This window comes from Bombus huntii, chromosome 9 (assembly GCF_024542735.1).
Source record: "Bombus huntii isolate Logan2020A chromosome 9, iyBomHunt1.1, whole genome shotgun sequence".
NCBI lineage: Eukaryota > Metazoa > Arthropoda > Insecta > Hymenoptera > Apidae > Bombus > Bombus huntii.
The window spans coordinates 48,123-62,117 of NC_066246.1; the positions used below are offsets into that span (position 1 = coordinate 48,123).

The window sequence follows — 13,995 nt, forward strand, 5'->3', positions numbered from 1 at the left end:
CCATCCGCCACTATATTATACAGGGGATTGGTAACTGGTGGTACAAGCGAAAAGGGGGTGATTCTACGCGAAAAAGAAGTCGAAAATGTGGAATAAAAATTTTTCGTTTGAGGCTTTGTTTTTGAGAAAATCGACTTTGAATTTTCGCTCGGTACACGTGCGGTACGTTATAACGGATCTCACTGTGGATCGTCGTCTCGATGGAAAAATTTGAAAAAAAAAAGTTAAAAAAAAAATTTTTATTCTATATTTTCGACTTCTTTTTTCGCGTAGAATCACCCCCTTTCCGCTTGTACCACCAGTTACCAACCACCCTGTAGACTGGACTGCAAGAATCCATTCCTTTGCTATCCGGAAAATTATATTGCCTTACGTATTACCTATTATCATTTTATACTCTCTTTTCCTTCTTTCAACCTTTTCTTACTTCTTTCAACTTTCACGCATCAAACGTCTACAATCCTTTTACATATTTTAGAATTTTCTAACAAAACTAACCAACGTTTTGACAAATTCCCATGCTGAATCAACATCGCTCCACCTTTCACACACTCAAGTTAGGAACGCGTTTATTTTATTTACGCATCTTTGTTACACACCTCGTCTTTTCACCCTATATTTTTACGCTCTTATCATTACCTGCTTTACGCAAAACGTTTCACATTTCCAAACGGTTTTATTTACACATCTAATTTACACATTTACGAGTTACTTCTTTCTGCCCTTTCCTCGTTTCATACTTTTTCTCCCACGCTCGCACGCAACCAACGAGATAATACATTTTCTCATTATCAGCGATTAAACGCTCTTTTCCTTCTTCCTCTTGTTAATCCTCTTGCTGCTCGTTGTTATTCGTCACAGTCCATTTCTCCAGATGCATCGTCCATCCATGCTCGCAGGGCAATTTATACAAAGAAAAACAAACCTATAACGATAATGATAACCTATAACTAGGCATGAGATAATTAGAATTACCCGCAACGTACCTTTGCGTTAAATTTCCATATACACAAAATATCTTACATAGTTCCGACCAACGAAAAACTCTGCAACAGTGGAACATGCGCTCGTCAGACGGCCGAGTCACTGTTATGAACTACGTAGAGTTCGGATCGATCACTTTGTCCAATAAACTATTCTAATACTTTCGAATAAATTCAATATCGTATAAAAGATCCAATCGACGTATTGCCTTTGTTACGACGCTATTGCGTCTATGTCGACTTCTCTGTGTTGCATATAATTTTAATGTCGTCTTACTTAGTTTAGTTAAACTCAACTAATGCATACGCTGCCACAGATGTTACCCAACTGTAAGTAGTATTCACTGTAGTGATACTGGTAACTTTTCGCCAATATTTCTCGACGAAATTTATGCGAGTTCGCTCCTTATGTGTGTAGGAAAAAGTTGATTGAAATATTGATTTCTACAACATGTCGAAATATCATCGAAATCGAAGCCTAGTCAGTCTTTCTACAGTTTCGACCGAATCTTCTTTTTAAAACGATCTTAAACTGGATACTTAAAATGGATTCCGTGGATTTTTCGTTGAGACAACCATTTTCTATGCAAACTTTTGGAAAAAAGATTCAAATTAAAATACTGGGATCAATTACTCCTGATTTGATCATAGCTCGGATAAAGAAGGGAAGCAAAGCTGCCCCATACGCAATGCCTAGGGTTATTGGCATGTTCGAAGACGAGAAAAAATCGTCAAGCCGATTTAATAATTCGAGATTGTTTATGATTACATGATGTACACGTAGCATGCAGTATGCTGTAAAGTCCACTAACCGTCGCTACATATATGTATGTACCTCGAGAGGAACAACGCGTGTATACACTTACCTGTACTTATCGAATCTTTGCATTCAAAAATTCAATCACCGCAACGCAACGAGGAAAAAGGAAAAACCAAGAAGGAGATCAAAGTCAAGATAAAGTGCGAGTTTCAATGTGCGTGCACCATATATTACCTTTACCTTTACTTTAATACATAATTGTTTTGTGTTTTACTTTCTATTTCTAATACTGGCGTTGCTGAACATGCCAGTTGTTATTCTGAGTTTTTTTAAAACGTATCCTTATATTTATCGCAGAAATAAAATGAAAGCAATCTCTTTATCTATCAAACTACGATCTTTATTAAATATGCAACTAAAATATATTGCTTTTTAATTTCATTAAAAGTTCATGTAGTTGAAAGCAACACGGTAAAATAACTCATTGCTGTTTGAATAATCTGAAAGTATGTGTTACAATAAAATTATGTATAATCTTACCATCGTATAAAATGAGTCACGATAGAAAGTATTTACCGCGAGAAAAGTTTCCATTGACATGGTCGCTACTTTGAAAGCTGTGATTTTGCTAAATATTAGAGTCCTTGCGAGTAAAAATTTATATAAATTATGACACTTTTTAGGAAATATATACCACATAGCATCGCATCTAGATGAATTAATCGTCAATTAACTCTTGAAATATAAGAGTGCAAACGTTTCAGAAAAGTAAAGGAGATATTCTTACGCCGCGTTGTACACCTCTTCGCTGTGATTCAATAATCTTTGCCCAGGAAGGCAGAGGACGAATATGTGAGCAACTTGCGCGAATGTAAATGATCCAAATCGTATCGTATCAGCTGCATTGCCTAGTTTCATTACAGTCTAAAAATAGTAAAGCGTTTATAGATTTGAATCAAAGAAGAATATTCTAATTTATAATTATATAATGTTGTACAAATACTCGCTTCGACTCCTGCAATGCTAAGGCAGACAACGTTAAAGAACAATTGAACGAATATGGATTTGGCGAACAATGATTCGACAAGATTACAGTATCTAAGAAAAATAAAATCCATCTGTCGGTATGACGTGAAAGAAACAAACAGCATGACTGTACACTAGGATGGACCTTACTCAACTTATTTGTCAAAAGTTAATCTTGAGTTCTTTTTTTCAAGACACCCCTTAGAATAGTACCACTAGATGAATATCATACATAATCTATGAAAAATTTAGAATCGAACGGCAAATCGTGTCACGTTGATTTTGAAAATTTGTTTATTTTTGTGACTCGTTTCTACCGTACCGCGTTGCGGTACATCGTAAGTATGATATGTGTCACGTGTCTCAGATATATCGTTGAATTTATCTTTTTTTTTTCTTTTCACGCAAGCGTTGCCGGCAGTCTCGCGACGGCCAAATTGAGGAAACAACTAGCCTAAAACCGAATACATTGATGATATTCATTTTTAAATGAATTATAATACGTACGTACGTACGTTCTGCACGGAGTCGTTAAGCTCGCCCGATCTTCGTGTACAAACAGAAGATAAGCAGCTGGCGGTCGGTAACTAATACCGACCTGTTTTGCTGCGACAGGCGTACGACTGTACTAGGCAGCAATACCGGTGTAGCGGTACCGGCGCCTTCTCTCCAATATCACGAAAGCTAAGCGAGTTTAGCTCTTGTATGTACATATCCAAAAATCATTGAAATCGAAGGGTACTTAGCTTTTCTACAGTTTCACGCAATTTCAAAAAGTACAACTGGTACGCGATATTAGACGAAAAACTAATAGAACTACAAGGTAGCGGAATATTAGAGCCAGAAAAATCAGAGAAGGAGGTATCGAATAGCCGATATAAGGAACAAAATTGAAATCAAAACGTTCCTAGATGATAAAGATAAAGCTTTTGCCCCAAAATACAGTCCGATATATGATATAAATATATATGTATAAAGAGTTTAACAAATTCAAACGGGGAAGAATACTTAAGCCTTGTATTACCAATAATTTACAGGATTAGGACAATTGTTCAAATATGCTTAGCTGGGAGGCATGAATGTAGTATAGTATCAGAAGGGAAAGGAAAAGAAATAAAAATAAATGACGCGCAAGTATGCCAGCTGTGTAACATGAGAAGGGAAGAAACCTTGAAATTTGAAACATGAAACCGTTTGAAACATCGCTGTTTCGCGCGATCGTGGCACAACTCGCTTTATTTACGCTTGGTTTAACACTTGACGAATTCGTTCTTACAATGAATTATCATTTACACGACTACTTTGTAGTACAAGAGCGGAACGCGACCATTTTTCTATCAGGTCTCGGAATCAGAAGTGACTCCCCTCGTCCGTTGGTTCTGGTATTCTACACTGCGGCTGTCGATTACTGTGAAATACCCGAATTCCGCGGTATGGCAGCCATATAACGTATCTCGATATGTCCCCGATATCAACGATATGATGTACAGAGGAGAAAAAAGAGAAAGGACTTCCGACAGGTACTAAGCATCGAGAACAAAGAAGAGGCAAAAAGCATTTTTAATTACGTACAATCAACGATAAAGATGAGAAGACCGCACTTGGATCTGTAATAAAGCTTAATATATGAGAAAAGATACTTTTATATACAACCATAAATGTGAATATAGCTGTATATAGTACGTACTGTATGTATATATCATTGTATCGTATACGCTGTACTAGATGTTACATATTAATTATGAAGAGAGAGAGAGAGAGAGAGTTAAAGTAGTATAATAAAATAGCAATATAATATAACTAACTAGGAATAAGAATGCAACAACCCCTCGTTGTATATTAGGCTTTGAGCCTAAAGTACAAACAAATAATAATAATAAATATTGTTACAGAGCGTAAGAAGACAAATTCAACGATAAGATGAACATGTATACTTACTATATATACTACGACGTGGAAAAAATAGTCACAAAAATAAAAAAATTGTTTGCAAAATCGATATGATACCATCTCCCGTCGCCTGGTCGATTTAAAATTTTGTACAAATCACTTTTTCATCCAGTAGCAGAAGGATTGTCTCAAAAAACTTTGATAACGTGAGAATCCAAGTCCATCCTACCGTATACTAAGCCTACCGACCTTATTGCATTTTGATATTCTTTTATACAAAGAAACAGTTTCGTACAAATTTTCTTCTCATCTTCCGGCAATAATTCGGTATTTTTGTAGTTTTCGAATAAACGATGATCCTTTAAATTTATCAAACTACTCGCATCCAAAATGTGCACAGTTCTCAATTCGTAACTAGAAAAATTTCTTTTTCACATCAGAATTTTAAACATAATAGAGATATATGTAAAGTTTACCTCACAATTGCGAACAAAGCACAGCCATGTTGAGCGTATAGCATGTACGTAGTATCACAAGAAGCAATTAAATTGGCAATCATGGCTATTGTCATGTATGAATGTATGAACAGATAATAAAAATAGTGTTGTGTATCCACGCCATAATCGAGTTCAATTGGAAAGCTTTTCTCTTCAGAATGATTCGAGGGTATAATGAAATCAATTAGTAGCGATATTGCTGGTATCGTTATGTAAGCCACCACTGTTGTGTAAACGTATACTAGGATGGGAATAAGAAAATTTGTTACCCTTTTAAATAACTCTGAAGAAAGTTCGAGATCTCAGACACTTACAGGCATAATAAAGTGTAATTTTTCTTCCTTGTACGTCATAATATCGAAGGATCAGCTTTTCTGGACGATTCGCATAGTAATTATGGTTATTTTTAATGAATAAGAGTACATCCCTCATCTGTTGAAAGAAGAATAGGAGAAACATCATTTAATTAAGAAAGAAAGAAGAAATTAAGAAAGAAAAGTTTCTTCTACATTCTCTAGAATGTAGGAATTCGCAAATATATTTTCGAAAGTTTTCTTCATGTTTTCATCGTCGTGTGTAAATTTTAATTGCAACGATAAACAAGTTGCTTTCATCTTGTGAAAATTATTCCCTATGCAACGATTCAAATAGAACCCGTTAATTAAATTAACAAATCGCGCTCAATCCTTAATAAGTATTACTTTGTTAAGCGAAATAAATGCATGTAGTACCTTTTTTGTGTTAAAAATTGCGTTGAGATACATCGACATAGAAAGGAAGAGTGCTATGATCGGTGGCATGCATTCGATGGCTAAACCATAGTTGACACTCCATGCATTGGACAGTCCTCTAATCTGGAAAGATCAATATATACGATATAAAATTACAAAAATATGTGAATAAAAGTGTTTGATTACTCGAGAAAAGTTACAAAATTCTATTCCATGCCAAATTATTACATTCTTCTATAAAACGTGTAAATTCTCATTAACATACGAGTATAAATAATTCACTAAACGCTTGAAATTATCTCTTTGAACTGTCATTCATCGATCGTACAAGATCCACGTATCTTAACTTAGTTAAATGATCATTAGCAAACTGGTTTTATGATCACTTATTCGGGAATTACTGTACTTCAAAGAGAACAATCTCAATTAGATGACCTGCAATAAACTCTCTCCTTGTTTATCATATAATTACAATTGCACAACGTTTATTGCGATGTAAAGAGAAAAGAAGAAAGTATATTATATGAATTATATATATATATATATATATATATATATATATATATATATATCATATATCATATATTCCGCTATATATTCCAATCAAAAAATCGCATAAAAATAAAATTAATTCACACGTCACACTGTTAGCTTTACACATCAAGAAGATTAAAGACACCGTCCGCACAAAGGGTTTATTTCATTCTAAAATGAAAATCGTTCTACCGCAGGCAATCATTTTCCTATAGGTTGGCTTCAGCGACTCATTTAATATGATAGCAGTCGGTCGTTTCGCTTATTAAGTACAATGTTCTGCTTATAATGACGAAAAGAAAGAAAGAAGGGACGATGAAACAACAATCTTCTTTAATTAGCTATCATTTTGCGAATATATCTGACATGAAAGGAATAGAAACTGGAGGGAACCTTGTGGGATAGGTAGACGTGAAAATCTTGTCTCTCGCATTTAATGAATACGGAACGATGAACTGTTTCGGCTATTTAAATAATTAACTGGCCCGTTAATAATTTAACAAGCAAATTATCGTCAATTGCCTTCGTGCAAGTTTTATTGATTCGTTTTTACACTAGTCTACGACACACGTTGTATGTAAGTCGGAGCAATGAATGAAATGCGATGATAATCGGCATGGATTTCTTCGAGCAGCCTGCCTTTCGATTGAACAAGCGTCTTTTGTCATTCGTAGGAGTATGGCCATTTCAGAGTACTCTGCCGAAACTGTCAAGGCAAAGTGTTGTTTTAATCCCGATCTTCGTTCTCCTTACGGCCGAGGTAATTGAATAGGAGAGAAACGAATTAATTTTTGTAATTACATATATCATAACTAGATTGATTCTATTAAAACAAAAGTCTGTAATGATATAGGATGAAATTAGAAAAATACACGATAGAATTTTATTATAGTTTCGTCTATGGTTCGATAAATTTGATATATTCCATGCCAAATCATCTTAAAGCACAACTGTTTGAGCCTAATATAAATTTGCACTGTGTGTTTGTGATAGTAAAAAGGAAATCCATTGTTTAAACGATGTAATATTTCCAATTAAATTAGATAAGTACGTAAAAATTTTGTAATAGAATTTAGCTATTATACAATCTGAAATATATCGATAAATATAATACCCTATGTTGTGAACGCAAACAAAAGGAGTTAAGGTGTAAGAACAATACCATATGTGAGGATCACAATGAATTGTCACGTAACAGTGCATCGTTACAGGATTTAAATATTTGTCGGAATCGACATTGTCAGCTTGGTAAGGTCAACGCGAAATTTATTAGCTTATTTGTACAGGGTATATAAATATTGTTGGTAATGATCATCACAGCGTGATTCTATATTTTCGATTCGGTGAATGTTTGACTAAAGAAAAGGTCTTGTCAAAATTGTCCTTGAAAGTCAAGGTCAAAAGGTCAGACATTTTTGCTTGCCTCATATATTCTACTCGTCGCGAAAACCAACTTTGTAACATGAACCACGGACTGCAACTCAACCGTTCTCCTGAAAAGTGATGTCAAAGTTTTGGTAATTATTAAACCGACTGTTCACATGACTAAAGTTTACAATGAATTTACATTGAGAAAGTATTATAAATAGCGCGTTAATGACGAAACAGCAGGAAGCTACAAATAAGCTCGTGAAATATGTCGGAATCCAGCGGGGAATAATGGAAGACCACTACGTGCAGAGATGATTCCTAGGTAACGTGATTTTCAACGATTATATCAACAATTTGATAATGAAGAATTAATATTGTAACGCGTCCGATCACATCACCGAGCACTTTTTCACTAATGGGGTTATGCAGAATAGCTTGTCAAGTGCCAATCAATCGTATGACAATGCGAAAAATAATAATAAAATTTGCCACTCTCAAGCACTCCAACCAAATGACTATGCTGCTTGACGAAATCTTTCCCGCTGAATGCTAAATATATTGCAACACTAACCACGCTTTTGGCAACGTTTGTTTTGTTACAGACGAAAGCAACCATCCTCGATCAACGAAATGTCAAGATTTAGGCTCACGGAAATTCCCAAAAATGGTTGAAAGATTTAATCAGGTATGCTTCACCAACAACCTATGGATAGGAGTTATCGTAAATATGTTGCACCTGTTAACTTGTATCCAAGCAACAAAATGAGGCCAATAACGTGGTTTCCAATAATTCTAAGTAATATGAAAGGAACTGCGACGATATATAACATTCTTAAAATTTACACTACTAGGAGTCATTTAACGATACAAACACACTCTATTGTAAGCGGATCCTAGCTTCTAGGACATAACATTAGGCGTTTACGTAACAAAGGCAATATAGACGGATAGGAACGCGATACACAATAATGCACTAGCACAATGTCCCTTTCTTTTTTTGTCTTTTTTTGTCTTTTTTTGTCTCGTGCCGTTGCTTTAATGTTCGATATATAAACAAAAAGACAGTCGCTGGATACCTCGGGAACACCTCGGAAGGACAGGTGTTGCTCGTGGACAATCAATTAAGCACCTCTGTGATAGGTTACCAATCTTGATATGTATAATCTTACCAATTTTAAATTTTGGATCAAAATTCATAGAATTAATAAATTTTACGTCATTAGGTCAGTGATGAAACTAAGATGGATAAATGTTGTGGATCAGAAATCTATCGTTACGTCGATTCTTATCTACGGTCAATTTGTTCTTCTACTTTTATCATTACTGTAAACGAACGGGCATGTAAAACAGATACGTCGCGTCAGAAATATTATTTACTGTCCGTCAACTAGTAAAACTACTATTAAAATGAAATCTAGGTTTTTTATAACTAAAACATAATCGCGAAGAAATTAAATTTCATATTAAACCTAAGAAAAACTTTTGTGTATTGAGAATATATTAAAATTATTGCATCACTCTCTTGATTCATTGCCGTTCGAAAGGACGTTTCGAAAGGACCGTTTCGTTTCTTCTCTAAAAGTAAATATAGTATACAATTAATTTCTCCTTTTAAGGCAACGTAGTTTGATTATTGGGCGATTTTGTTACTTTTATACTTGCCTATCTCGGATAGAAAAGCACGTATGAACTTTTCTGTAGGACCGTACAATTACATATAGGTTCTTGCAGCGTGAAACCACAGACGAGTATTTATTAGTCAATGATGAAATTAAATAGGTTCTTGGATATGTTAGCGTAAAGTTGCTTCCAGCATTTGGCAGATGAGGGGTGGTGGGGGGGGGGGGGGGGGGCAGTACTAGTCGGGAAACAACCAGAACAATTCGCGTGAGCAACACATAGCGAACACTCTTATTTCCTCTCTGGTTGAAGACGAGAGGCCGTGTTACAGGTTGCAGCCACAAGTTATCGCGGTCATGCACGATATTCGACCAGTGATATGTATAGATATTATGAACACGAGACTCCGTGAAACCGCATGAGACAACTTGATCGCGGCCATATTGCAGCTTTAGTACGAAGCACCACTATAGGTTGTCCGGTGTACTTCGCTCTGCTGTACTCCCCATAACTCTCACGGCACTCAACATTTCGCCACTACATGCATACATACATACATACCTTATATATTTATAATCTTGTGTGTTTCTATAAGATTTAATACGGAAACTCTATAATGCTATACGATTTCAAACACGATTCGCACGAATATAAATACGTACCCACATTTTGCATGTATTATTTTATTTGTAAACAACCTGTTTGTAACAGTTATTAGTTCCTATTCCCCCAACCAGAACTGTGGTTAACAATAATTCTCCCATTCACGAGTTAGGAGGTTTCTAATTGTATGTAGGTATACTTTTACACGATTGACGTAAAACTGTGTTAATACACAGTTTGTCCTACCTTTCAGTACTACTGACAGTAAAATGCGTGAATGAAGAAGTTTGTCCTGTCCGATATCGAGCTACTTGAAAACAAACTCTCGTTTACCTCGAACGGTGGCGTCAGCAACCCCGACGCCGCCCACGCGCATGCACTACCCTGATCGGGGGTTGAGAATGAGGCGACGAGCAGCAGAGAGGGAGAGAGAAATCGAACGCCAACACCGTTTCTCACAGTTTCCTCTCGTTGTTCGCGCGTGCATCAAAAATATTTTGCGTAATCGCTGCGTGACTCTCAGTGGACGTGGAAACAACGAAGAACAGAACTTGAAATCGGCATTTTCGCTTCAGAATTATCCGAAAGAAAATAATAATTTTATGATAACACCCGCGTCTCTTCTATCGTGATTCTGGTGGACTCGATCGTGGAATGCGAGGGCAGCGACATTATCATCGGGGGCATCGTGAAAGCTAAGGACTCGGTTTGATCATAGCTAAGAAACGCTAAGGAATAACTGCTGATTACTAGTGAAAAGGCATGTAAGTAAAAAAAAGTTTAATATCACACGTTCAGTATGCTCGTATACATGTGAACTGGGTAACCATGGAGTCCACACAGAATCGTACGTGACAATATGGAGGAAAGGCGAGTCGCGTGACGCAAGGACGCTGAAAGACGCGTTTTCGTGCTACTGTTTGGGAAAGGAGCTTGGTGGAATTTCTAAAAGGTGGATTTTACGAAAGGATTTTGTCGGTTGGGAACTATGCAACGTACGAGAGACGAGTGAGTGGTTCGTTGCATGCCCGATTTAACGAAATACAAGATACGATATGTAGAAGCGGTAACAAGAGATAATTTAGATTATGTGAGGTAATTTTAGATTACAAATGTTTAGGAATCGTTGGATTGCGAGATGGGTAGTTAATGTTTATGTTTTTAAGTTAAGATGATTAAATGAACTCACGCTTACGTGGAAAATATCGAATTTGTTTGTAGTTTATTCTACTATATAGAGAATATTTATCATATCAGTAATTAATTGAATAATATTCACGGTTACAGAAAGTAAGTACTAATGTCTTTTTCTCGTGGATATTTATAATTAGTGCCCGTGTAGAATTTTTATTTTGGTTTAACAGTTTACTTATTGCAATAGATAATTTAAGGGACTTGAACATTTTTGTTAAAATTACAGATAATTTTGATAATTATTAGTTACTTTTGTGAATACAGCCACAAAAGCAAAGGTTTCTACAAAGGGAGCATTACAATTTTGCTCGTTTAACTTTTCAGCAAGATAATGTACATAGTATGTAATTTGGAAAAATTAAATTCTAAATATTCGAATATGTTTTTTGCAATTGCTTGACGTACGTACAGTTTACATACGTATAAGAATATGGTGCAATGTATGAATATGAATGCATGTAAACCAGAACGATGTGTGTATGTATGTGCATGCCTGGATATGTGAGAAGCAAAGAAAAAACGGCGCACAATTGATGAAAAGAAGCGAAGACGGTTATACATATAGTTAAGACACGCGAGGATAACACTTGTATTGCCCTACTTTCGGTCTAATAATTTTTTTTTTTTTTTTTTTAATTTATAAATTATTCTACCTAAGCTTGAAAGACAGTATCTCTGGTTTCTCTTCCAAAACCCCATTCTACGTATATATACGGGCTCGTCCGGGATAAAGACATCTACACGACTACACGAGATAGTGACGAGAAAAAAAGAAATTGACTAACGAAGAAGACAAATGAGGATAGATGAGTCATCTAGAAAAGAAGTTGAGAAAAAGAGTTTGCACTACGGTGCAAACCGTTAGTGGGAAATTATTAATCGGATAATGAAACTATCGTAGAAAGAAACAAAAGATGTACTTGTAAGTTTAATCATACAATGGCCAATGTCAATGTATGACAGCTGAATGTTGTAAAGTAGGTGTAGAGTTCTCCAAGCCCAATAAATAGGAACATATAATACAATAAATAACAATGGAAAGTCAAGATGGTATGTTGGCGATGAGTGTTCTCGGCTCTTTGGCTGAACGTCCGATTACGTAAATTCCGATTTCGTAAGGCCTCTCCTCTCTCGCTTTGCCACATCACATGCTCCTACATCGATATAGTATAGATGCAAGTATTGATATTTAAATGAAATCGTTATGAATCTCCGCGGTGATTCAACAAAAGAATAGAATCTGTGACCTCTGGCTATAGCCAGAAGTGTGTCGTGTATTATATGATACGATGGTACCGCGAAGTCTGGTATCACATATGTATTATAGTATGAAACTTGGAGCGAGTAACATCATCCTTACCGCATTAAAGTGTCTGATTTTTGAGAAAAATATTTCAAAAAACATATTATAAACATTATATTGTATCAGATACTCAATGTTATGAAAATATATGTATATATAATATGTTAAATCTTGTGTACTTTGCAATATTAAAGGAGTAGCTATATATTCTTTTATTTTTTGAATTATCTCGATAATTATGGCTTAGTCGGTAAGGTGGCGATTCTACGTATGTGAATAAATTAATGGGAAATAAAAAGGTTTTGTTCATTTAGTATAGTATTCGTGATTGAAACGCTTAAAAATTGATATTTTTTAATCGATCAATTTTTTGATAAATCTCTTCAAGATTTAATGATCAACAGTTTCCATTTAAACAAAAATCAACCCTTTTCTTAACAACTGTTTTCATAAAAATGTAGAAACTAGACAACTATTATTTTTAGTGCTTGCTTCAAATCCATTTCCAAACACTAATTTTGCTGCTCACAAACGATGTTGAAATAAATAGAAGGAACGACAATTTTTACAATCCTTGTTTAACCAACTAACTTTACACACCATTCGGTTCATTACGCTACAAATAATCTAACGCGGATGAAATAACAATTTTTATCATCCCTGTATATTTCACCATCAATCCAACCCGTTTATCCACCTCCATCCTCCTGCTATCAGTGGAACAACGTCTAAATGGTTCCATAGTATACGAAGGGCTTGCATTATATTCAAAATCCTCGTCAATTATTCAAACGAAGAAAGCTTGTTATATTATAGGCAGACAAATTGTTTCATTCTCATTGAAAAAACTTGCGGTTTGTCTTGCGCCGCCTTTTTCACGTGCTTATCCAATCATTCCAGCTGTTGAGCGAACACTTCTCTAATATCCATGCCACGATTGCAGCACGTGGCCTTAAGCGAAACTCACTACCAGGAAGGGTAGAAAGGACACGGTCGATCGATGCGTTCCTGTATCTACGATGTACATAATGTATAGCACGCAACCCAAGCGGAGACAGTTAAAAGTTAAAGGGCTTGCAGGAGAAAAGGGTTAGTAGAGAGGAGAGAGGAAGGTATACGAATCTTCTTTTTCTCGGAAAAATAGTCCGGTGGTTCGTAGTTCACAGTGCATATGCAATATGCGGCTCTCATTCTCTTTCATCGTGGACTCTCTTTTCTTCTCATTATCCAACGAACATCCGAGCCTTACGTAAAACGAATAATTGTTACACTATTACACTATGTAATATAGATTATTTGAATTATAAAATACAGTATGCTAGAGAAAATGTAAAAAAATTGTTTTTCGCAAATTTACACTAATTCTAAGGCAAAGTTTTCTAAAGCTCAGTTTGTCAATTTCGTTCCAATTAAGAAAACCGAAGGCAATATCTCTTTTTATTTTCGCTTAAACGTTAACTAACCTATTGATAATAGATTTTAT

The 13,995-nt window shown here is 35.5% G+C and overlaps 2 protein-coding genes across 5 annotated transcripts in view; one reads left to right on the forward strand and one right to left on the reverse strand.

The window, feature by feature from the left end:
• Window positions 1-656: 656 nt before the first annotated feature.
• LOC126869372 (odorant receptor 13a-like) lies at window positions 657-9,320 on the reverse strand. Its single transcript, XM_050625810.1, has 10 exons — window positions 8,364-9,320; window positions 5,888-6,010; window positions 5,471-5,588; window positions 5,136-5,397; window positions 4,909-5,073; window positions 2,751-2,841; window positions 2,531-2,667; window positions 2,320-2,452; window positions 987-2,243; window positions 657-925 (listed from the first exon to the last, which is right to left on the reverse strand). Exons 1-9 carry the CDS (start codon window positions 8,406-8,408, stop codon window positions 2,193-2,195), a joined length of 1,125 nt encoding a protein of 374 aa, XP_050481767.1. The 5' UTR covers window positions 8,409-9,320; the 3' UTR covers window positions 657-925; window positions 987-2,192.
• A 1,103-nt stretch (window positions 9,321-10,423) lies between these two features.
• Window positions 10,424-13,995, forward strand: part of LOC126869366 (uncharacterized) — a 30,229-nt gene continuing 26,657 nt past the window's right edge. Inside the window, exons 1-2 of one of the 4 annotated variants that reach the window (XM_050625787.1) lie at window positions 10,424-10,779; window positions 10,859-11,023. In XM_050625787.1, coding sequence (XP_050481744.1) covers window positions 11,004-11,023 — 20 coding nt within the window. In that variant the 5' untranslated portion in view covers window positions 10,424-10,779; window positions 10,859-11,003. The remainder of the gene's footprint in view (window positions 10,780-10,858; window positions 11,024-13,995) is intronic. The other 3 variants (XM_050625786.1, XM_050625788.1, XM_050625790.1) reach the window with 3 other exon arrangements.